General features: G+C 42.7%; 1 protein-coding gene across 1 annotated transcript in view; it reads left to right on the top strand.

The window, feature by feature from the left end:
• Nucleotides 1–24850, top strand: part of CTTNBP2 (cortactin binding protein 2) — a gene marked incomplete at its 5' end in the record, with an annotated part of 53549 nt that extends 28699 nt beyond the window's left edge. The window contains 14 exons of the mRNA XM_010149285.1: nt 1435–1710; nt 3119–3214; nt 4173–4252; nt 5353–5439; nt 5518–5617; nt 9030–9182; nt 9452–9639; nt 12648–12826; nt 16313–16518; nt 16747–16932; nt 18345–18405; nt 19097–19229; nt 21023–21124; nt 24095–24850. Coding sequence (XP_010147587.1) covers nt 1435–1710; nt 3119–3214; nt 4173–4252; nt 5353–5439; nt 5518–5617; nt 9030–9182; nt 9452–9639; nt 12648–12826; nt 16313–16518; nt 16747–16932; nt 18345–18405; nt 19097–19229; nt 21023–21124; nt 24095–24340 — 2093 coding nt within the window. The remainder of the gene's footprint in view (nt 1–1434; nt 1711–3118; nt 3215–4172; nt 4253–5352; nt 5440–5517; nt 5618–9029; nt 9183–9451; nt 9640–12647; nt 12827–16312; nt 16519–16746; nt 16933–18344; nt 18406–19096; nt 19230–21022; nt 21125–24094) is intronic.
• Nucleotides 24851–25302: the final 452 nt, after the last annotated feature.

Here is a 25302-nt window from a genome sequence, read left to right as displayed (position 1 = left end):
CATCAGTTCTGGTACCCTGTTTCTCTGGTCAGGCTTATCATGAATCCAACTGCTTTTATCAGTTCAGAATCTCTGGACTCCATTTCTCTCCTCTTTCACTTGTTAAGCAAGTGGTTAACATCAGCGCAGTCATAGTTAGCTTCCCCCAGCGTGTGAGTGTGGAAGCTTAGAAACACCACTCTCGTCTGCATACAAGGCTGCATTTGGGGTATGCTGTGTGTCTACCATCCTCTGCCTTCCACACACTCCCATAAGGTTTCCACTGTAAGGAATTCCATGCCTGTAGGATAGGAGGCTGTGCTCCCACAGATCTGAAAGACTGGGGGCCAGGATTGCCGGCTGTGCCGCAGGGGACACGAGCACAGCAATTTAGGCGTACGCTGGACCTTCGTCCTAGGGGCTGTTGGCTTGTGGAGAACCCTCTGTGTTTCCTGCAGTCACTGCTCATGTCCCTGAGGCCCAGCCAGCAGAAGGGTGAGCCTCTGACACGCTGTCGCAGTCCCACATCTGAAGGATGCCCCTGAGTAACGGTTTCCCTATGGCAGGCTAGTGGGTTTAAATCGGAGCTCTTCAGACATCAAAAAACCTTCATTTGTTTTGGGGCAGCTGAAGATTTGGCTTCTGAACTGGAAGGAAAAACTGAGATTGTGCTGCAAGGCTTCGCAGTATCTTCTGGTTTGTGGTGCACTTACGCTGAATTTCAGGGATAAGTTCTGGAAGGTGGTGCTGTGGCATTAAAGTCCACGGACAGTTTCGTTTTTGCTTTTCGCCATCTGAGTGATCCACGAAGGCGGCTGCTGCTGCTTCTGTTGGGCTGCGTTCCGTCTCTCACAGGGCGGTTATTCACAGTAGTGTCATTCAATTAATTTTGTTTCTAGAATGTGCAGGTATACTTCCAACTTTGTTTTTTTAGTACTTTGTCGGTTTGTTCTGCAGCAAATCACCTGTACCCTTCCAGGTGAATTCACTGCCCTCCCTTTTTCTTTAAAGACGTCTGGCTCCGCTAACTGCGTTTTCCACTTGTGTGCTACTGCCAGAAAATCCCTTTCTGCACCGATAATAAAAATGTGTATAACCACCATAAACTGAAACATTAAGACACTACCTACCATTTTCTTAATGTGTAAGAAATCGGTCTGTAAAGAGGAAATAAAAGGTTAAGTAAGTTTTGTCTGGCTTCCTGTTGTTTAAGCGTAACAATACTGATTTTTGGTAATGTAAGAAGAGACCGCTATCTCGATACGAGTTTGTCATCACCACTCTGGTTTTGTGGTGGTGTTCCCTGCTGCTCTTCACCATTTGCTTTTCCGTAGCTGAAGTTATTCTGTAGCTTTCCTCTGCAGTATTAGATCATCTTGGTCTTTAATAATAGCGGGTTTTTTTTAAGTGAGTTTTACAGTTTTTCTTCATTCTTGGTTTTCTGTTTGTCAACAGATGCTCTTAATGTACCCGTAAGGATTTCAGTCAGTGGCACTGAACCAGCCCACTGTGGCACAGAGGAATTTGATACAGAAAACACAATATGTGCTTTAAATATCCGCAAACAGACATCCTGGGAGGATTTTTCAAAGGCAGTGAGTCAGGCAGTGACAAACCATTTCCAGGCAATCACTTCTGATGGATGGAGGAGCCTAGAAGACCTGTCGTTCAGTAGCGCCGCAGAATCCAGCATTGGCCTCGGTGCAAGCAGTATATTGTCTGTCAAACTAGGTATCGGCATCGGGGTAACACGGAAAGAAAAAACTGAGGGGTGGTTCTTGAATTTGTGCGGTTTTCTAAGTAAGATAAAAGTATATTTAGATTTCTGGATCTTTTAAAGCTTAGGCTAAGAAAGACCAGTACTAGCTGTGGAACTTTGAACACAGCTGGCATGAAAGCATTCTTGACTTTTAACTGTGTGTACGGTACAGTTCACTGCACGCTTTAGTATCATCTCGGGGACTGTGAGGTCATGGAATCATAGAATGGTTTGGGTTGGAAGGGACCTTAAAGCTCATCCAGTTCCACCCCCCCTGCCATGGGCAGGGACACCTTCCACTAGACCAGGTTGCTCAAAGCCTCATCCAGCCTGGCCTTGAACACTTCCAGGGATGGGGCATCCACAGCTTCTCTGGGCAACCTGTTCCAGGGCCTCACCACCCTCTCCGGGAAGAATTTCTTCCTGATATCTAATCTAATCCTCCCCACTTTCAATTTAAACCCGTTACCCCTTGTCCTGTCACTACAGGCCCTTGCAGAAAGTCCCCCCCAGCTTCCTTGTAGCCCCTTCAGGTACTGGAAGGCTGCAATAAGGTCTCCCCGGAGCCTCCTCTTCTCCAGGCTGAACAAGCTCAACTGTCTCAGCCTGTCCCCATAGCAGAGGTGCTCCAGCCCTCTGAGCATCTTTGTGGCCTCCTCTGGACTCGCTCCAACCAGCCTATATCCTTCTGATGTTGAGGGCTCCACAGCTGGACGCAGCACTCCAGGTGTGTAGGTCCTACAATTGGTGATACGCTACGTAGGTCCTATGTTAATGAGTCCTTCACTCAACTCATTACTCCAGAGGGACCTGTATTACAGGTGGAGCAAACAAGTCAAAGGAAAGCCCACTCTGTCTTTACGGTACATGCAGAATGTACAGCATATCCAGACTGTAAAGCGGGAGCATAGGTAGAACAGAACTGCTCCTGGTTCATGCAGCTTTACGTACCAAGGTAAAACAGAAGGATGTAAAGGTGCTGCTAAAACCAGCACATTTTATAATGATGGGAAGTTGGCCAAGATGTCGTAGTAGTAGTAACAGTTGCACAGGCTACTGAAAGTTCATGTCCTTCATCTTAAATCCCCCTCCACCTGCCCACCACCCCAGAAGAACCCTATTCACGCTAGACTGGGCAAATTATCTCACTTTATTTTACAGGTGAAGCTGTAAACACAGGCTAGCTATTAAACTTAATTGGCAGAAAACATGGGTGTCCTCAGTCGTGTGTCAGATAAGAGTATGATTTAGTACGTGGGACCGGCTTGTTTGTCAGATCTGTCAGCGTACGCACACGGCGACTGTAAGCAACCGAATGTGCTGGAGTGTAGGACACTTCCCATAGATGCAGGGACTATCCCTCTCTTATTTTTTCTTCAGGAAACATTTCGTGGTCGACAGGTCAGATTTTTTCCCAACCACCATGGGACTTTTTGAAGAAGAACAGAGCTGAGCATATCACCGTGTTTTTGTTTGGTAACGGTCAATTCATAATTTTCAGTTTTGAATGGTGAGACACTGCTGTGGTTTAAGCTGGCAGGTGGCTAAACACCACGCAGCCGTTGGCTCGCTCTCCCCTGCAGTGGGACCGGGGAGGGAAATCGGGAGGGGAGGGGGAGTGGGGGCAGAAGTAAAGACATGGATTGAGATAAAGGCAGCTTAATAGGACGGAAAAGGAAGGGGGAAAGGAAAAGAATATACAGAATAAGCGATGCACAGTGCAGCTGCTCCACCTGCCCGCCAGTGCCCAGCCAGTTCCTGGCCAGCTTAACCCCTGGTTTGTACGCTGAGCATGACGGCATGCAGTACGGAATATCCATTTAGTCAGTTGGGGTCAGCTGTCCTGGCTGTGTCCCCTCCCAGCTTTGTGTGCCCCGCCAACCTCCTCACTGGTGGGGCAGTGTGAGCAGCTGTGAGCTCCCTGACTCTGTGTGAGCACTGCTCAGCACAACTAAAACATCAGTGTGTTAGCAACACTCTTCTCATCCCAAATCCCAAACAGGGCACTACGCCAGCTGCTGGGAAGAAAATTAACTCTGCCCCAGCCAAAACCCAGACAGACCCTCCATACAAAATACATAATCTGAGGATCACCTGCCACTGGTTTGGTTACTCAGTGTTTTTTGATCCTCAGAAATGCCCTATCCAATTGACTGGATTGGGAAGGCTCTGCAACGTTTAGAGAATATGCTGGCACACAGAAGAGCCGCTGCCTCTTTCAGTTACACAGCGGTATCCGCTTTAGTGAGTTCACGGGTACCCATGCGTCTATGCTGCTAGACAGACGCTTTTCGTTTCTTCCCCCTTTCGATTTGCGTAGCCTGTAGTTTTAGGAGCTCGCTGTAGAATGCTGCATGAAAAGCTGCCATCTCCATCGTGCGTGTTTACAAACAGGAGAGATCTAGGGAAGTTACGTGTGTGTCTCTCTCTGAAGGACCTCAAGAAGGCTGCCTAAACAGCGTGACTTACGCATCGATGATCCATCTTCAGACTCTCCAGAATTACCTCCGCCTGGTGAGTACCAAGCTAGCTCCTGTCTGTTCCCAAAAATATTCCTGACCAAAAAAAAGTTGATCTTCTACTCTATGAAAGAACATCAAGTTTCCTAAAACAAATGAAAAGGGATGAAAGCTGTTGCTTTAAAATAAAGCTCCCCCTAACTGTTACCCCAGTAAGTTGAGTCACGTGAGGGCGTTAACTTTCTTCTTCAGCTAGCTGCCCTCGGATTAACTGAACTGCTTAAGAAAATGTATTAAAAGCTCTGTGATATCTTCCTTCTTCACAAAGTTTCTTCATTCGACTTTGAGGGGGAAGTAAACTAGAGCAGCGTTCGTGTAAGCAGTTGTTTGAGAGCTGAACTTCGTTAGTAGCTTATAAATAACTCTCCTGTAACTTACAGTTTATTTAATGCCTCAAAATGTAAGGGTAACTGGATGATTGCGTTAACTTTCACAGATCATTGTTTTTAACGTTGCTAATCAAATGGGAATTGGTTTAAAATTGGCCTAATTTCTGCGATGTCCTTGGATAGTATTTTGTGGTGTTCGAAGCAGAGTTGGGTGCCACAGGTTTCTGTTGTACCCAACAGTATTGCACAACGGTGTGAGCGTACTTCCTCACCGATTTTGTAGGCGTAATTTTACAGTTAAGATAGATGAAATCATTTTTGTTCTGCCATTTTGATAGCATGATCCCACTGCAACCAGAAATCGAGCCCTCAGTCTAAGCCCTTAAGTCAGCAGTGACTTAAGCTGCTCTCTGGTCATTTTAACTGCGTTCTGCTTTGTCTAGTTTACTTCCAAATCAAGAAAATCTTTGTGACTCTTAAACTCATCCTTCCCACCTGGGTTTTTCAAGTTTTACTGATTGTTACAATGACAAGATACCTTTCCCTGTAGCTTTCCAAATTAGGATATAAATTTCTCAATACATTCCCAAGATGTCACATATAAATATTGCCTGTTTTGAAACTAACATACGAAGGATTATCAGCTCCAGTGGTGCCAAACAAAGAATTACATCTTCTAAGTGCTGATTGTCTCATCTAGGTAAAAAAAAAAACCAACCAAATCAAGCCTGTAAACTGCCAAGAATAATTTCTTGTCTGTCTGTAGGTTGAACAATACCGTAATGTCATTTTCCACGGTCCAGAAGGAAGTTTGCAGGACTACATAGCGTATCAGATAGCAGCCTGCATGAAGGTATTGACACAAAGAGATGAAGTCGTTCATAAATTAGAGTTTGCACTATTTCACCAAATCTGTATGTTTTCAACACAGCAAAAGCAAGTGGCTGCAGGATCCACCTGCGAAATCGTTAGAGTTGAGGTGGATGCTGGTTTCTCCAAGGAGCAGCTTGCAGAACTGTTCATCAGCAGTGGTAAGGCTGTTTCAGCAGGGCTGATTTTGGTAATTTGTAGGAAAATTTTTAATGGTACAAAGTAACAAAATACATGAAACCATTTTGCATAGTGGCTGGCATGTTTTAACAGATCCCATCGTTTTCCAGGTGCCTAGGGAATAATGATGCATCTAAACTGAGGTAGAACTATGTGTGTGGGTCCAGTAGGGAGCTCTATCAAAAGTTTCTGCCATTTAAGTAAAATTAATAGTTCCAAATATTTTTTTCTCTCATTTTTTTTGTTTGCGAGCCTTTAGCAGTTGATTGCTATGGCTCAGATCTACTGAATCAGAGCGATGGTCTGTTGCCTTACTGTAGCTGTTCTGATGGCTTTTTAAGAAAAATATATGAGAAGGGAAGCTGTAATTACTATCTTTCTGTGAATAAAAGGTACAGTGAAAGAGTCCTTAAAAAGTCAGACCACTTGCCTTTGATACTAGGTACTTGTCTGTGGGTCTGAGCCAGATTTTGTCACCGGGGTAGGGAAGTGTGTGTGTGTGTGCTGACCCCTTACTGCGGGGCAAAGCTGAATTTCTGTTGAAATGTCCATTTTTCTCTTAATGGATGTGAACAGCTACAGGCAGATTAAGTTTAATCTTGGGTGCTCCGCAGCGAGGTGTTCTCAGTCTGGTCGGTAGGCTTTGCCCCTGTACGTTCACGATGAGTAATTGGTAAGAGTGGAAAAGGACGAAGCAGCCAAAGATAACGACGGTGAAAATGGGCAAATGAAGTAAGGAAACGGAGTAACAGGGCCATATGTTTCACTTAGAAGTAGGAAAGAGAACATAAAAAAAGGAACAGAATAGTGCTAAAAGTGAAGGAAAAAGCAGTATTTTCTGTGGAGGGCTTTTTCATGGGCAGGTTGTGCTGTGTCTTGCCCGTTCTCATGCATTCCAACTCTGATTTCTTTCAGTTTGCCATAGTACTAACCATACAGTAACGATAGAGTATGTAACAACACAGAGTATGGCATATGCAGTCATAATAGAAGAGCCTGAAGGGTGACATGATGCTTCCTTTTCTTTGGTATCACTCAAATTCATTTTGGCTCAAATACAGTTTTGCTCCTTGCAATCAGTTCTCAAATATGTAGGTGCTTTTACCTCTTTGCAGCTTTCTTCTGTTGTTTTTTTTCCCCCCATTTCTGTTTTAGGAGTGTTCAGTTTGGGGGTTCATTGTTGACAAGAACTAGCAATATAGTTTGAATGTAACCTTGATAGCAAGACCTTGTTTTCATCCAAAAATTTGGGGGGGTTCTCTTTTATTATTCTGGCCTCTTCTCCAGCTCTAGGATCTTATTTACCTCTCACGGAATATGGTCATTCACGTTAAAAATAAGAGAGAAATGTTACTACTGCTTGGAATAACCTTGTGTTTCAGGAGCTGTGATTTTGTTTTCAATACTGAAAGAGGCTGGGCTTTCGGCATTGGAAATTGCACTGATTTCGATTGTTCCAGTGCAGCTCCTCTGCACGCATCCTCCTGTGCTACCGTGGTGAAACCTTAGGACATCCAGAGCTTTGCGAGGATCAGTCCCTACCTTTTTCCTTCTCGTTATGGGCAGAGCAGAAACACCCAGAGGAATTTGAATCTCCTAAGCAAATCTTTTATTCGAACAAGCTAGAATTGCTAACTTTTTAATAGAAAAAACTACAATTCAGCGAGACTGAGTGCTGCCTTCTACCTGCTGTGTGTTTGCAGTGTGGGGCTATCCTTCAGGTCTGCTTCCATCCTGTCCCTTTCACTGGCTTTCCTGGTTGCACCAGACTATCAGTCCCCTCCGCTCCTGCACAAAAGAAGAGCCGCCCCGTGGGCCCCTACAGGGGCGCACAGTGCCCCGTTCCGTTTGTTAGCACCCTTCCTGGTGTGACTTTGCTCTCTGTCAGTTTTTTCTCCCAGGAAATCCTGGTCACTGTTTGGAGGATAGCTTCTGCCAGTGATTATTCCCACATGTCATTCTGAGTGCCGTCGTATTGCTGGGAGAGGGGAAGAGACCATTTAGTCAGAAGCCAGCTGGGCTTTGGTGTTTGGCCTGCAGGCAAGAATCATAGAATCATAGACTGGTTTGGGTTGGAAGGGACCTTAAAGATCATCTAGTTCCAACCCCCCTGCCATGGGCAGGGACACCTTCCGCTAGACCAGGTTGCTCCAAGCCACATCCAGCCTGGCCTTGAACACTTCCAGGGATGGGGCATCCACAGCTTCTCTGGGCAACCTGTTCCAGAGATCACTCATAGTCCCGTTTGTTCACTAGCCACTCTCTCTCAGGAAAGCTGCTGCTTTTGGATGCTGTACTCTGTGTCAGCAACACGCCTCTCCTAACAGTCTGTGCTTGCGTTCCAGCACTGTGCTGCTGCCAGGTCACTCATTGTCCTGTCTGCTTCTTGCCCCGTTGTTCTGCCACGTCTCCCGTCCTAGGAGCGCCCTCTCCTCCTCTTTGAATGCTTCCCTCAGACACAGAGGAGGTACCATTCCTCCCTGCTACCCAGCTATATCCAAACAGGGCAGTAATAGTCAGGAGACTGCAAATAAGTACCAGTCATCAGATACAGTATCATCAGTTGCTCTAAGTTTTGCCCCATTACTCATCATTTTCCTTAACGACCAACTTCAGTACCACCTTCAGAAAGTTTTGAAGCAACGCGAGGCATAATATACTCAGTGTTTTGTTTGATGCTGCTATTACGGAAGCATTCCTCTGGGATTTCGTGTCACAGGAACACAGCAAAGGCTGTATATTTTTAGGCAATGAGATGTTTAAATCGGGTGAAGTAAAGGGAAATAGGTGAAATGTGACAAAAGGAGAGATTTATATAATTTTTATGCCTATTAGGTTGAGGTGCTACTGTTTGTGCCCCAAACTAGCTCTGATTATGTGGGTGATTCTTAAAGACACTGAAGAGGTTTGGGAGAGGGGACAGCAGCAAACCAACAGGCAATCTCACACAACGATTAAGGTTGGAACGTGGAATGTTCCAAATCCTTTTATCACGACGTGGCATGACAAGTACACGTTAAAAGTCTAAGATGTATCACAGCAAACGAAAGAAACGTTTCCAGAGGTCTCTGCTCTCTTTCCCATGGTGGCTGTTTTCAGTGTTCTGAAATCCTTCCTATCTACAAAGATCCCATTCCAGCCAGTTCAGGAATTTATTTTAATGACAGCTTTCCTTCCCCCCCCCCCCTTACTGTACAGTATGATATTCTTTCCATTGTGTGATTTTTATGCTTCCAGTTTGCAACATCTCATACAGTCTGTCCACTTCTGTGAACAGGTTAAAAGGCAATAAATAAATAAAAAACCCTTTGTTGCCTTAGGAACAGTAAAAGCTGTATCCATACATAAGGCAGTTTTCCTAAGCAGGCATTCATGGATTTTTGTTTGTTTCAGCTTGTCTGGTCCCAGTTAAACAGCCTCCTGCAAACAAGACAACCATTGTGATTCTGGAAAATCTGGAGAGAGCTTCTTTAGCTGAATTACTGGGAGATTTTCTGGCACCTCTTGAGAATCGGAGCTCGGAAAATCCCTGCACTATTCAAAGAGGTATTTAAAGAATTTGGGAGGGAGAAATGTTTTTACGATGGTACACTTGTATTATGGCACATGAAAAACGGGGAACTTTCAAGGAGAAAACTGGAATTGGAAGTGTTTATATTTCATTGCAAACAGTTGTTCTTAAGCAAATACCACGTTTTAAGGCTAATTTAGGGGTTTTCTTTTTCTTTCTAATTATGTCACTGCTTCTTGCTTTTCTGTGAAATTATGTCAAAGCTTTGAGCATTTCAGTAAAAATGCTTATGGTTCATTTTTAGCAAATGGAGTTTCCGGTGCCTTTTACTTTCACGAGAACTGCTTTTTACTGGGGACAATCGCAAAGTGTCATCTCCATGGCTCTGACCTGCTGGTTCAGCCGCACTTCCGTTGGGTTCAGCTCCGGTGGGATGGGGAACCGATGCGTGGCTTGCTTCGGAGGTTTTTAAGAAGAAAAGTTATAAACAAGGTAAGAACTTGGATTGGCTTCAGCAATTCAGTTCATTACCAGGTTTGTGAAAGATGGACGATGGCAATGCCAAACGCTGAGCAGATAACTAAGTTGTTTGGGGGAAAAAGCATTCATTTCTGGGCAGACACAGGCTGTGTATCTGTAAATTTGCTTGGCCTTATGTAGGAAGGGGTGTGGCCGTGGCTGATTAGCATAAACGCCCCGGTTGGCTGCAGATAATGATGCTGGGGACACTGGATGACAATGCCCTTCAGTCATTTTTTTCATCGTCTGTGTGAGCATGGTAGTAAGAATCTATCCCATTCTCAAGGAACTTACTCTGTCTATCTGAAATAAGATAGACAACACACAGGACATCTAACTAAGTTTTAAGCAGCAAAAGGAGTTTTCTTGATCTTCATATCAACGTGGGAAGCCGGGTGAAAACCCATCAGCAGGGAAGTGGCCTTGAGCCAACAGGCCTGCTGAAGCTGGAGCAAAAGTCCAAAAGAGAGCAAAGATGGGAAGCCTGTTCTAACATCAATAAGAACTGGAGGATGGGGTATGAAATGAAGGATGTGGGCCAAAGCAGAATTGTGGGGTTTTTTCCAGTTCTTTGGAAGAAAACCATTCCAGTGTGATAGCCGCTACGGCAGACAGACAGGCAGTGTTAGATCCTGGCGGGGGGAGTTTAATCAAAACAGCTGCAAAGGAAAATAATCTTGGCAGCAGAGTTTTGAACGGCTGAAAAAGGGAGATTGTTCTAGGACTAGGAAAAACTGTCAGTAGCAGAGAGTCCCGGTCTGGGACAACAGACCCACTGTGGGTTCTGAGTGTTCAGCTGTACGTGCCTTGGTTATCCTTGGGGGTGCCATCTCCTGTACCCTGGGCCACTGTTCTCATCTACAAAAGCTTATTGATTCAGAGAGATCCTGAAGAGGAAATGTGGGGTAACTGAACGTTTCGCTTATGATAATGAGGAAATTTAGAAACATCCCTAGGTATTCTTTAATAGCAAGAACAAGGATACAGAACATAAAACCAAATGATCATGTGAAATGTATCGGTGAAACTCCTTACAATCCCTTTTTTCAGGTGCACAGGTCCTTACGTACTGTTTTCTGTGTGAAACTTGGTTTGCTCTTTTCCCCGTGTGCTTCACATCTCCGAGTCCCAACAGGCACAGGAAGCTGGGATCGTTATGGGCGGTTGCCTGGTCTGAGGGTGCGAAGAGCTTCCAGAATCCTTGTGCAAAGGCTGGGGAGGGTGGGGAGTGTCTGTAGGCAACTCGGGGCGTTGGTTCACGCTGGTGTCTTGCAGATGCGCTACAGTGCTGGACTGAGGTACAGGCCAGAGCACAGTGCGGTAAAAGCATGTAGCAGAATTCCTCTCTGTCCTCCTGAGGAAAAGGGTCGTATTCTCAAGCTGGAGAATATCCGGTGATCTCAGCCCCTTTATAAAAGGACAGAAACACTTTGATCGTAAATCATCAAGACCAGAGGGAAGGACTGTCTCCCGTGAGCACGAGGCCAAGAAATACGGCGGTGCGGAGAGTTGCAGAAGCAGTGGTGTTCTGAGTTGTTCGCAGGCAAAGGCTGGATCAAACCCACTCTGCCTAACTGCTTCGGCTACCAGAACTTCAGCATCACATAACAGGTGTCATTTTGGGGCTGTTTTGTCTGGGCTTAAAAGCAATCCCGGCCTCACAGGGTAGAGTTGAACCATGTAATAGGCTCCCACCTCTGGCTGAAGTTGAACAGGATTTGGGTAGTGTCTCATCAAGTTCATTTTCCCTAAAGCTTCTATGCAGATGGTGGCCATTTGGAGAAACAAAGCTGTGTGTCTTCATGCATCTTCCCACTGGAACAGGTTGCCCAGAGAAGCTGTGGATGCCCCATCCCTGGATGTCTTCAAGGCCAGGCTGGATGTGGCTTTGAGCAACCTGGTCTAGTGGAAGGTGTCCCTGCCCATGGCAGGGGGGTTGGAACTAGATGGTCTTTAAGGTCCTTCCAACCCAAACCATTCTATGATTCTATGATTAAATAATGAACGGCAATGCCCAGTGTGCTCCTACCTTTTTTTTTTTTTTTTAAATACACACACTTGTGCCACATGCAAATGCCAAACCTAAATGCCAGTTGGTGTGGGTCTTAAATAGGGGATTCCAATGTTAAAAATAGAGGAAAGGTTAATCTATTATAAAAATCTAATGGAAAATAAAAGCACATTTATTGTTTGAACAATAGAGTATTTCTGAGATCCTTGCTTGTGCCTTAATGGCCTTGTTTTCACATAAAAAGCTCTTTTTCCCTTATCTTGGGCTGTTGGGTTATACAGGACCAATTTAAATGTTTTCCTACCTTAACATTAAATTGTTCATCTGTAGACTCTGTCAAGAAGCTCTGGCTTCAGCGCTGGCGAATACTATCCCTACTGCATCTTTCAATGCTTCCTTTAATTCAAACTGTTCCAGAGGATAATCCTAGGATTAGAATGATGAAGACTGTAATTTGGAGTCAGATGAAACAGAATAGTTTTCTGGCACCAAATAATTTGCCTTTAAGAAGGCATGCTAAAAAAAATCTAAGTCCTAGAGGAAGGCATCTTTCCTTCATTGCTATAGGTATAAAATGAGTATCGAAATCCACTAAGGACGTGCCTGGAGCAGACACTCCTGATCAGTGTAATTGTACCTTCTTTTAAATGCCCGTTTATATCATATATATTGCCCAGGATATAGTAGGTGCCTCTTGCAATCCTCATCTTAAACACCACAGAGAAAGCACTGCTGCCCAGTTTGGGTCTCAGTTTCCCACAGGAAAGTTTATTGATAAGGACATATCTGCGGTTAGGGAAATAAGTTTTAATACATGACTTCAGTAAGAAAAGTTTGACCAGTTTTTGACTGTTCCTGATTTTCATAACAGCAATACAGCAGGTGAAAAAAGCACAAGCTGCCTTGGGCTCTGAAGGAAAGTATTTGCAGGGAGGTCTTACGTTGTGTCAAACCTCTTTTCTCTCTGCAGTTCAGAGGCAAAGTACCTCCTCCGTGTGATCCGGTGTGCAAGATCATAGACTGGATTCTTGCGGTTTGGCACCAGCTGAACTCTTGCTTATCGCGCCTAGGAGCACCCGAAGCACTTCTGGGGCCAAAACACTTCTTCTCTTGTCCCGTGGTGCCAGGGCACAGCCAAGTGACAGTGAAGTAAGATTCCTGTTTCCTGTTTGACACCGTTCAGTGCCAACTGGACACTTATTAAAGATGTAGCAGTTACGTTTTGCCACAAACCCATCTGACTCTGCAACCCTGAAAGTATTTTAGCAGAAATTATTGAAAGTCTTAAGACTTATGTTCAATATTTAATTACCAGAAGGGCAGTTTGGAAGGACATGAGTGGGAACCGTGTGTCTAACACCAGTTGAAAGTCAGTCTTCTTTTGTGATCTTCAGTTATTTTCTAACACAGAGGTTGCAAAATATTACTCATGCTGGCATGGCAGGTATTGCTCAACCCTTTAAAGGTGGTGTTCTTCATTTCAAGACAGCGCTGTACAGAAAACCGCTCGTTAGTGTAAGGTGCAGGAATTCTGAGCTTAAAAAGTTGGCGAGGTTTCCTTCTGAGGAAAGTTGTGATTGAAGGAAATGTAGAGAGCGGGAAGTTTTCCCACTCTCTTAAATACGTGGTATCGTTTTTCAACACACACCAACTCTCACAGAAGTATTCGCGTAGGAGGGAAGGCAGATACCTACTGTTTAGCTATGCACGTGGTTAGATGTCCAGTAAAAGAATGATCAAAATCTTGTCTGTTCTTGCATAGCGCGTGTTGCATAAACGTCTGCTCGCAGTCCACCTCATCTGCAAATGCCATCCAGGGAGACAAGAAATCATGCTAGCATTTTAAAATATACTGATTTCTACTAATCTGTTTCTTGGCTACATTAGAAAGGTAATGAGCCCTGATTAAGATTCAAACTTATTCCGAACTCGGGAAATAACGTTGGTTTCTGGAGACATAACATTACTTTTCTCACTCTGCTGCTTCGTAATGGCCACGTCTGTTCCCTGTCGGACCTCTCCCTCCTGTAGTAGTTCTGCTGACCCCTCTTCAGCGTCCCTTGCCTGGCATGTGCACTGCCTTTCTCATCTTTCATCCCCTCTGCAGTTGCTGATACATTCAGCTTGTTCATTTGCCTTTTTCTCTTATTCTAAAAGGCCAAATTATCTAATATCCAGAGTTGTTACCACAGCCTAAATGTGCATGTAGCACCGACTTGAAATTTTGTGTGCCCTGAAATAAAAAGAGATTAAAGTATACATGGTACATCTACCTCCTGTCTTCCTCTTGCATCACGCCCTCTGAAATGTCTTAATCGTTTATTTATTGCAGTGACGTTAGTGGAGGACAGAAAAACTGTTCTTTAGATACCTTCGTTATACATTTCTGAGTCCGGGTTTCTCCAAAGAGTAACTCTGACTGGATTCACACTGTTTTCTGTTGCGCACAGTCCCAAAATGCCTTTTACAGTAGCGATGTGCCATCTGACGCCCCATTTTGATGTAGTTTCTGTCCACTAATAAACAATTAAGAAGCCCAGCTCCAGTGAGCACTTACTGGATGCTTTCAGTTTAGCAGCGTGATGGCTAACGGTGTGGTCATATAACTAGCAATAAATAGGTTTAATTAGCAGCTCGCTGGTTGCTGTTATTTCAGCCTAATTAACCGCTCCTGTCCTCCCGCCCCTCCTCTCCACGGTGCTCTTCTGCTGCGGTTTGCGTTGGTTAAAGCTTCCCTGGGTCAGTTCTGTTCACTAAGGCCGCAGACAGCTGTCTGCCAGCTGGGTGTGTGCTGGGCTGAGCAGCAGCACGAGGCAAGCAGTACAAGCAGGCAGCAGGGAAGGGAGAGAGGAGGTGGGACACAAACTGCTTCCTGCTCTCCCGTTTCATGTCGCTTCACATGTAGAGAGTAGAGTGAATAAATAAGGAGAATTTTAGCCATGTTTTCTGTTGGTTTTGATGTAGGGAATTAAAGATGATGTTCCAACAGGGAAGAGTTTCACTTTACAGCTTTTTTTCAGGAGCAGGGGGGTGCTATATCTTTGCTAAGTATCGGCTGTGTCACAGAACTGGGGACTTGATCGAGATGAGTGCAAGCCGAAGACTGAGTTTAATCCCAGACTGAGTTTAAGGTTGGGATTTTATTTAGAGAGGGCGGTGCTGTACAGCCCGTCAGCTGTTAAGCTGCAGTAGGCTCAGTCAGTTTGCTCTCTGCAGCACCCATTTCTGACCCTTTATATTCGCAGTATTCCAGAATGTCAAAAGCTTACATAGGCAGAAACGGAGGGGAAGAGTTCTTTAGGAATAAAATGGAAGCAGTTGTTTATTTTGGTAGCTTAGCTCAGCTGTATCCATATGGAATGGTACCTCTAACATCGTGCTAAGGAAGCGTCAAGGAACATCTCCAATATGCATTTCACATCTTATTTTAACAACGGTGCTAATTAGTTTTCTAAGCAATGTAACTTTTATCCAGCGTACACTAGCCCTGTGTAGCATGGTTATATATCATAAAAACTCAATCTTATGCTTCTTAACTAAACAAAAATACATCTACCAAATGATTTATGCATTCTGACTTCAAAAAAAAGAAGGGAAAAAACGTTGTCACAATCTTTTGAGTAATAAGCTGGCTTCTGTGTGTCAGTGTACCCAACAAAATGGTTCATTAAGTCAAACAGATATTTTAGCCTTCACTTTCTCTGAATGGATTTCTGCGAAGCTGAAGCCTAATCATTTCTTAGAGACCTTTAATGGAAACCCTCTGACTCTCAACCTCACCATGTTCCTCCCGTAAGAGGGTAGAAGGAGAAAGAGTTGGATTTGATTTTAAAAAGATTGTCCCAGTGTCTGTTATAGATGTGAGCTGAGCGCAGAGGCAGAAACTCCTAGCTCTTATTCCCCAAGAACTAAACGTTGCAAGAAACAGCATTTATTTCCTAATACCAATTTTTCACTTCTATACTAAAGTAACTTTTCTCTCTTAGAAAAGCAAAAGTCCCAGAAGAACCAGGTCCCTTTGAATCACATTTTTGTAGTCAGACTCAGTATCTAAAGCAGACAATCCGGAAAATCAACGGCATACTGGGAACACAGTTTGCCATAGATCAAACAAAGGAGAGTGAGAGCAAGGCAGCTGTACAAGTAGAAACATCTTGTGATTTGGACAAGTTTGGAAATGGGAGAACACTGGGAAGGACGCAGTCATAACTGAATTCTTCCTTTTTCCCATGCTGGCAGCAAACAGGCTATGAGTGAATCCCTGCGAGCATGGAAACTTCTCTGTGCACTGACAGGGGTGAAAGGGGATTGCTTTGTATATGCATGGACAGGCATCTTTCTGGGACATTCCTTCTCTTAGCCTTAAAATGAAAAGGATATTTTCTAGTCCTTATGTGAAGGAGGAAAAGCATCAGGTAGTAAATAGTTTGCCAAGGCAACCAGAAGAAAGTTGGGTCAAATAATTTAATATAAACCAAACACATAAACCCTAAATAAAATCATTTCTACCTGACATGGGGTACAATAGAAAGTCCAAAATATATGGGCTTCCTCAATGCAAAATCTGATGTTACCCAGAATCTTGGGGTTTGATAATTGGTGTCTGAAGTTAAGGGATTGTTTGTGTGCCTACAGGTGGATGTCCAAGTTGTGGAATGCCGTGATAGCTCCCAGAGTCCAAGAAGCAATACTCTCCAGAGCCTCTGTGAAAAGACCATCTGTACCAGGACAAGCAGTAGCCAAAAAAAATCCTAGCCAAGGTCAACAGGCTGTTGTTAAAGCTGCTCTCAGTATCTTGCTAAATAAAGCTGTTTTGCATGGCTGTCCTCTACCCAGAACAGGTAACAGTGAGCAGTCTGAAAGGCAAGTAGTTGCACGTCACCCAAGTGGGGCTTTTCACTGTTTGATTCCTTTTTTGAAAGTTCCACAAAACGTAACGGTCATTGTGATGGGGGAGGTGCGTGGTTAAGAGCATCCCGTGCCACCAACCCAGTGGCTGTATAAGGGACTCGAAGAAGACCCATTTGCAACAGTCAGTTCTTCTTAACATTGTTCTGCTTTTGTTTCAGAGCTAGATAATTATATAGCAGATTTTAAGGGAGGAAACTTTCCTTTATCCATGGTTTCGAGCTACAAAAACTGTAGTAAGAAAAGAGGTGAGAACGCTTCTTGGAGAAAAGTGAGCACAAGTCCTCGCAAAAAGTCAGGCCATCCATCCTCCCCGTCATGGAATAAGCAGGAGATAAATACTGAAGGTAAAGCTTTCTCTTTGCAAATATCCACCTGAAAGCCGGTGCGAGGGTTTCAGCTGCGCTGACGTGAATCTAACTTTTCTTCTACATTATGAATTAAAATTCCCAATTCAATGAGACTCATGTTTAGTTTTACTGGTAAAAAACCTGTTTACTTCCTGCCCCAGTTATTTCTTTGTGAGGAATCCTAATTAATTTGTTTGTTCTAATGCCCCTCCTGTTGTGTGATCGTGAGGTAGGCTTTTCCTTAGGTGGTGGAAGACAGAGCAGTGGTTCCACCTCATGTCACATGGAACGATGCTCTATCGCTCTCTTCCTCAGCACTAGATGAGAGAACGCTTCAATACCTGATTGATACCCTTTAGTTCTGCACCTAATTTGCAATATACCTAACCAGGTGGTTCTTTTACGTGTGCTTCATAACTTGACTACAGTAATTTCTGTTGTTTGAACCCAAGTGAAAATAAATGAATACACACCTCCTCAGATCATGCATCTCTTGTTCAGTCTTATTAGATACATTGAGCAGAGTGATCTAGAAGCCCTGTAGTGGGAGGAAGAGATCTTTGGTTTTAAATTGAAGATTTTTGTTTGATTTTTCTCTTTAATTGCAAAAAATAAATGTGAAAAAGTCTGAATAGTCAAAGACACCGTCAAGTTTTCAGGGAGTTTCCACATCATTTTCAGTTATGCTGCTTGACAAAGAAGCCTTTCTATGACTGGGTGTATAAAAGTGAAAGTTACATTAGTAGTTGACATTTTTGAAATGTCTTTTCACCTTACTACACTGGGATGAAAGTACGCATCTGTCTAGAAGGGAAATCTAGGAATACCATAACCTGATACCATGTTAAACAGGAAAACTTGTAGGGGACAAAATCAAGAGCCTTATTTTTGCTTTCAGAAAACAAAAGTAAACTCCTCAGAGAGAAGAGCTAGGAAGGGATTTAAAAGAGGCTTAAACACACGCTTTGGAAACAGTAAGATTCTAGCTTCAGTTACCTCATCTATAAAAGACTGAAAGACCTGATGCCTGGTACTTTGCAACGTTGACCTGAGCTATTTGTTTCTTCAGCTCTTGTTCACAAGACGCTGAACTGCAGCTCTTAACGTCCCGGTTTTACTTGCTGGTTCTGTCTGAATTGTGAATCCCACTAAAGAGGCTTTCAGAAATCAAATTAACATAACCCGAAGTAGGATGGCTGATCCTGTACCTCGTACCTGAGCATGTTCCTGGACTCCAGTTAATAGCTGTGAATATAAGTAAAAAAATGGGATGGTGAATTTAATATGACTAGCTTTCCATTTCTATCAGAATCAAATATTCCTGATTCCAAGTAAAGGTGTTTGATTTTGCATAAATGAAGCAAACAAATCTGATAACACACTAGTAAGTCAATCTCTCCTTTGTGCAGGTATAAAATCAAAGACTATGTTGCAACCAAGCTCTAAGAAAAGAGCTTCTCTCGCCACAAAGTAAGTTTTAATTTCTGGCATTTGTAACACTTAGCAAACAATAAAGTTGGTAAAATTGTGTTGTAAACCAGCACGTTACAATGAATAGATAGAGGTTGTGTTGGCTAATGTTTTGGTTCTGCATGTGAAGGAAGGAATCCTTTTTAGTGATCATTTCTGAGAGACAATAAAATTTAAGTACTTGTGTGTGATTTTTAGAACCCATTTCTGTCACACAAACCTTGCAGCACTATGTGTCTTTTTATGTAACAGAATAGTCTATGATGTAAGAATATTATATAACACTTGCTCTGTCATGAAAAGCCAACCGCAGGCTTTTTTCACCTGGCATCGTACTTTAAAAGCTCCTCTGGCTTTTCAGCTTACTGAACAGCAGTTCAAAACAGTGCAGGCACTTCAGCCTAGGCAGATACAGAGTTTCTCTAAGAAAATGTTCGGCCTAGCCGAAGAGAACTGCGTTTGAGACTTTACTTCGGCCTGAAACCTCAGTTCTACCATATTCACAGGCAGAGAGAGCGTACAATATTTATTCTTACAGTACGCCAGAGGTTTTTTAAGTGTTTGGAATTCAGCCCAAAGAGGAGAGTGGAATAAAATTGATTGCTCCATCTTAAAAAGAGGAGAATCTTTGAAGATAGTGGGCAGATAGAGTTTTAATTGCTCTCATGACTTGTTTGGTGTTGTTCACCAGATCTTCAGAGAAGGATCAATCGAGAACACTGAATCTGGAGCAAAGGCTGTCCCTTGGTTCTGACGATGAAGTAGATCTTGTGCAGGAACTTCAAAGTATGTGTTCCAGCAAATCCGAGCCTGACATAAGCAAGGTAAACACAAGATTTTTAAATAATCGACATCATCACCATATGCAGTTGTTTGCTATGTGTTTAAAATATTTTTTTAATTTACAAGCACTGCTTAAACTGAAGAAAATTAAATTATTTGGAAACAAGCCAAAGTCAACTAATAAATTATACATTTGAGGGTAAGTGTTCTGGTTTAATATGCGTTATTTTAAATTACACCTTCACTATTTTTGCTTATAGAGACTTTAGCAGTGGAGGCTGAAATTTGTAAGTTCCTAAGTGCTAGAGACAATAGCCTCCTCTGCATTATTGTTCCCCGTGTTATCTTTCATGCTACCATGCTTCCACCTGGAAACTGGTTTGTGGTCTTAAAGACACAGCAAGTTTTTGCTAATATGCCTTGCACATTTGGTTTGTTGAAGTGATCCCATCAGCTATCACAGAACCAGCCCGGAGCTCCTCTGCTCTGTAGGCAAAATTCAGTTTTGCTGCCCCAAGCAAGAAAGAATGGATTGGCCTCATTATTTTTTTTCTTTCACAGTGGCAGAAGAGAGTGAAGGTTTGGGGCTGAGTTCTACCCTGGCAGGGGTTGTGGGTGGTTCTGGGAGGTCTGTTGGAGCAGAGGGTGGAGCTGTGGACTTCTCTCATTTTTCCTTCTACACTAGACACACCCAGCTCTCCCTGTAGTTGCAGCTATTTACTCTTTTCTTTCCTTCTGGCACAGCTGAAGTAGACGGCTGTGACAGCAGCCTGTGTTCCCACTGGAGCGGCTGATCTATACATTTTGAACCACCTACAGAGTCAGTCTTAGACTACTGTCTACTTGGGCTGCGCAGTTACATCCTCCAAGATCTCCCTGAACAGCAGTTCCATTAGTTTGGCTTTATTAAGTGTTCTGTTTATTCTTAGAAGTCAACCACGTTTTTATTAAAAAAAAATAAATATGGTGTTGGGGAAGATTTTTCAACCTATTTAATGAACTCCTTTATTATGCTGTTTTGTGTGGGGTTGTTGGGTTTTTTCAAAGTATTCAGAGTACTTGCATGAGCCCCGTGCGCAAGCTGGCACGGCAGTCACTGGTCAGTTAGCAGAGATAAGCTCTGTCTACCCTTGAAAGAATGGGCTGCGTTTAAAGAAATGGTAACCAACCTAAGACTGTGTTTAGTAAGATGTAAAATGCAATTGGTCACTGTTGACAATTCAAGGAAATATGGGTTAGATAAGGAAGGAGATAGATGTCACTGTCTTTTGTTCAGTTTCCTTAGCATGGGTGGGGCCATCCATGACTGGAATTTCTGTCGTGAATTCCCTAGCTGCCTAGTAGAGCCTTACAGGAGGAAGGGTGCTCTTACATGTTTACTTCGTGAGATGTAATTTCAGGCTGCCATCAAAATAAGTATTTCTACTCTCTAATTTGCCCTTTCACTTGAATGTCTTCCCGCTGCCTCTGTTATGTTGGGGGTGCGTGCTCTTGCAGTTGCAGAGTTGAATTGGATCAGCTTGTCCCGGGATAAATTACCTAGTTTTCCATGAGAACAGAAAGCTGATCAGACTCTTTCTGATACTGCGTGGTCACGAGGTTTGATAGAAAATCATGAGGAAGAAGCATGGCAGGAGGAAGAGAAAAGGATCATTCCTGTACGTGGTATTCCTGGGGCTGGATAAAATTTATATGGAAATCTGCCCTTAAGCTCTGGTGAAGAGTTGTGCAGAAACGACATGAAAATAAAATCAAGACTCCAAAACTTGGCAAACTGAGACATAATCGCTGTGGTGAATAACTAAAAAAATCACCGTTCTCTTGTCTTTCTTAGTTTGCAGGTTCTAAGGATGAGCTACTGATGTTCAGTAACTCGCAGAACAGTCCTGTATTTTCAGCAAGTGGTACTAAGCCAAGTAAAACAACAGCACAAAAGGTAGGTGGAACGAGTTTTGTAGTTGGATAGGGAAGGTGTCTTGAGTTGCTCCAAAATCTGAATTCCTGACTGGATCCAAAGAACTAGTGTTCCAGTGCCCTGTTTATGACAAGAATAAACTGTCGTGGTTCTTAGGAAACTTGGGAGACATTTCTTCCATGTGGCTTAATGGACACTGAAGATTAAACAATGGATGTACTTGCTCCATTTTCATGTTTACAGAAAGCCATCTCCCCAGGCCAAGCACTGTTGACATTCTTAAGTCAACACTTTGACATTATGAAGTTACTTGCATCAGATTTTGAGAGAAATAAAAGCCCCGGGTTCATTCCCCCACCCAAACGATGTTACCGAGTTTGCTGAAGCACACAACATGTTCAAGTTCCTGATGTAAAACTGCTGGTTCATGGGTTTTGGGGTGGGTTGGTTGGTTTGTTTGGGGTTTTTTTAGAGATTATCCAGATATAGATGATTGCAAAGTACTGGTTTCCTACGTGTAGTTATCTAAGTAGAATGGAGCTGCCCTGGTGACAAAGCTCTCAGCGGTAGAAATTCTGAGAAGACGTGGTGTTACCGGAGTTTGTGAAGAATAGCTTTTATGTTTTTAAAGGGGACTCAGCTCCCTTTTTCTACCTAGCTGTTTGTTGTAATTCACACTTCTCTCGCCGTATTATTCAGGGGAAACCGAAAGAAACCCTGTGTTGTAAGTTTGGCGAGTCTAGGAAGAGAGTCTAAAAATAAATTTTTCTAACCTCAGAGCAGTTTCAGAGTGGGAAGATGAGCTGAATACTACTGGAAGATATCACAGGTCCGCTGCCGCCATCTTTTCATTGTTCCTGGGTGCTAAAATCCCTACTAAATATGAAATTATATGCTGCTTAGTTGTCACTCTTTGGATAATAAAGTAAAAATTATGCTTTCTCCGTAGTTACACTTTTTTCCCTTCTCTTGCTCCTTGGGTTTTTGAACATCGGGACAGCTTCTGAGCGCACAGCTCGATTAACCTCAGCCAGGGCATACGCTGTTGCCTGTGTTCCCTCAATAGGGATCCTCTAAGAGTCCAATTCAGATGCTTTTCCGTGACGGCGATAAATTGTTTTCTACAGAAACTCTGTTTTCTGCAGGTACAGTGAAGTAGCCCTCAAAAAGTCTTGTGGCTTGCACACCTAAGTATTAAAAAAGCTGAAGTTGGATGAGGTGCCTTACCACCATATTTTTTTCATATCCAGATATTCAAAGTGACAGGATATTTTCTGTAATTTTACTTAAAATTCAGAGGACAGTCTCCACTAACGGAAACAATTTCCACATCACAATCCACGATTAGATATACGGCTTCTAAATATTTCTCTAAGCACATTAATTTCAGATGTTCTAAATCAAAGCTTCACATAGCAGTGATGCCTGAAGACTTTGGAAGTCAGCTGACCTACCCATTCCCACTGTAAATCTTTCCTAGTGATTTCCTAGTGCTTTTCCTGCTGTGGAGGTAGACAAGCCTGGCTACTTTGGAGTTTAAGAACTCGGTCAAAAGATTTCATAGAGAACAAAAAAATTATTTTCTGTCTCTTTGTAGGGGAATGTTGGCCAAAATGAAGGAAACACAACCCAACCTTTTGCTGGAGGGGAAAGAGGTCTCCTTGAAGGACAAGCTTTGTTTCTAGATACAGTCGTTACTACAACACATTTATCAAAAATCTGGAAGAGCAGAGTCCCAGTTTGGAAGCAGACGTCACATTTTTAGAGGCAGTTCTAATAAACCTATGCAGCTGCAAGAACTGCTGTCTGGCAGAGCATTTGAGAGTAGAAAAGCATCCTTGTCCGAAAGTAAATACAATTCTGTAGCTAACAAAAGCATTACTGCATGAGCGGGGGAGATCTTGTCAACAGTAATGAGACAAATTACTTAAAAGGGAAACACACCCGTAATGTTGGGGTGGCTTTGGGGTTTTTTTAATTGGCTGGGAGAAAAAATGCTTTCAGGTATGTGAAGGAGAAAGAAAACTGGTAAGAGATGCAAAATCTTTGATCCAGGATACAGACAAATGGGTGGAATCAAGGATTAATAAGAAACAGCGATGAATAGTCTGTTTCGACACCACCAACCTTTACGTGAAGAGTAGCTGACAGTGAAAATGCACACTGCTGCCCAGAGCGTGATCTGGGTTCAGCTGTCAGGGCCCAAACCCTCCCTTCTGTCAGGGGGACGGCAGGCATCTCTCCTGAAAGAGACGCTGGTGACCACCGTAAGGCGGCTTCAGGAACCTTTCTCTTGGCTGTAGAGGAACAAAAGTGACAACATACCTGACTTTGGCACTTCAGGTATCTAATCTGGGCAGGGTGAAGATGGTCCAGTGTTTTAAGAATGCAGCTTATTAGCATTAGTAATTTGAGATGTTAAAATCCCATTATAAGAATGCTGTCTATAAGGTTATGGATTAAAACGTAACGAGAACTTCAACCTCTGTTCCTGAAGTATTACGTTTGTCGTGATTATTTTGTAATTATTCATGGCCTTGATGGTACAAAAAAAAAAGCTAGTATCTTTATTCAAGCTGTAAATCAGGTATTTTTTGCTCATAACTACCTAAATTTCCATCTTTTCCCTTTGGCTGTGGTTGCAGCTGTCATTTTCCCACAGTCATGAAAGAAAGAACGCGTATTTTTTATTTGGGTACTCCTGAAACTGAGACCTCTGAGAATCCAGTTTAAGTGTTTTTTCACTGGCAGTGCAGAAACCCCACTGACTGACTGATTTTGGTGAACTAAGGTGTTGATGATATTTCAGCCAGAGAGGCAAAAAAGAGCCGTAGTTTGCTCACCAAGTAGTAAGAAGCTGTCATATTCCCCTGCAAAATACTGCAAATAACAAGGGTTCTGTGGGGTTGACCAGTTGTTTTTCAGGTGAAATGGCAAGGATTATTTATACAGCAAATGCCTTTTTTTTTTTTTTTTTTTTTTTATTCACAGGATGGAATGCGTCCTCTCAGCAGCAGTCGAACTGTGGAAAGCAGCAACAGTAAATCAAAGACAGAGTTGGGTGTTTCAAGAGTTAAATCTCTTCTTCCTGTTCCTAGAAGTAAAGCCACTCAACCTACTCAGAATACTAAAAAAAGCAGCAGCAGTAATACAAGGCAAATAGAGGCAGATAATAACACAAAAAGAGAGATTCGGAATTTGCACAACAAAGAACAAATAGAAAAATCGAACAAATAAACCTGCCTACCATACAATTTTCTGTGTTCATATAATCTCTATTGCAAAGAACTAAGTACTCAAATATGTAAATATTTTTTAAAAATAAACTGTTTCCCTGTAATGTAAAGTTTGTACAGGACCACAGTTTTATTTCTATGTAAATCAGCTGGAAATTATATTGGTTTAAACTTCAGAAACGGGCAGTTGTGCCACCTTCATAGATGGGGGTTTTTTCTTCTTTTCCCATGAAAATTACTCGTTTAAATGCTAATATTCAGGGGTATTACCACAGGATTCTCGTCGTGTATATACTGTACATAAATATATTAAGTTGACGTGTTTAAACTGCATTCAGATGAGTTGCACAATATGTACAGCAGTGGCTTAAAGCCACTGTACATGCATTTTAAAGACATGTTTTTATCTTCACAATGACAAATGAATGGAATGTGGCAATAACTCTAATGATTGGAAATGCAGATCAATTACTTTAAGCTACAAGCCATATTAAACACTTTGATTTCCCCATTATCTGCCTGCTTAAGTGTGATTTTGTTTCTCCCTTCTCTTCATCTCAAATGTCATGAATTTCCGTTACAACTTTTCTCTTTTAAAAAAGGAAAGAGATTGAGAAATTAAAATGCAATAAAAGTTATTTTCTCAGACTCTTTGATAGCATTGAAGATGTGATCAGTTATTTAGTTTTCCTTGTATACTGTAAAAACTTTTATATGCTTCATCAGTGTTTTAAAAGTATCCGAGAAACAGGAGTGTTTTACAGAAGCAGATCTTGCTGAAAAGGAATTTGAGCACAAGCTGAACTACAGTACTATCAGAGAGAATGTCATGGCGATACCATGAGTTACTACATAATCACCCGTTTCTATCGTGGATTTAAGATGTAATTGCTGTGAAATACCTGAGTTGCAGTCCGAATGAAGTCTTTTCCATCCCCACCCCCAACAGAGGTAGATCATGTT

This window comes from Eurypyga helias, unplaced genomic scaffold, assembly GCF_000690775.1.
Source record: "Eurypyga helias isolate BGI_N326 unplaced genomic scaffold, ASM69077v1 scaffold10893, whole genome shotgun sequence".
In the NCBI taxonomy this organism is placed as follows: domain Eukaryota; kingdom Metazoa; phylum Chordata; class Aves; order Eurypygiformes; family Eurypygidae; genus Eurypyga; species Eurypyga helias.
This window is presented reverse-complemented; position numbering and strand designations above follow the sequence as displayed.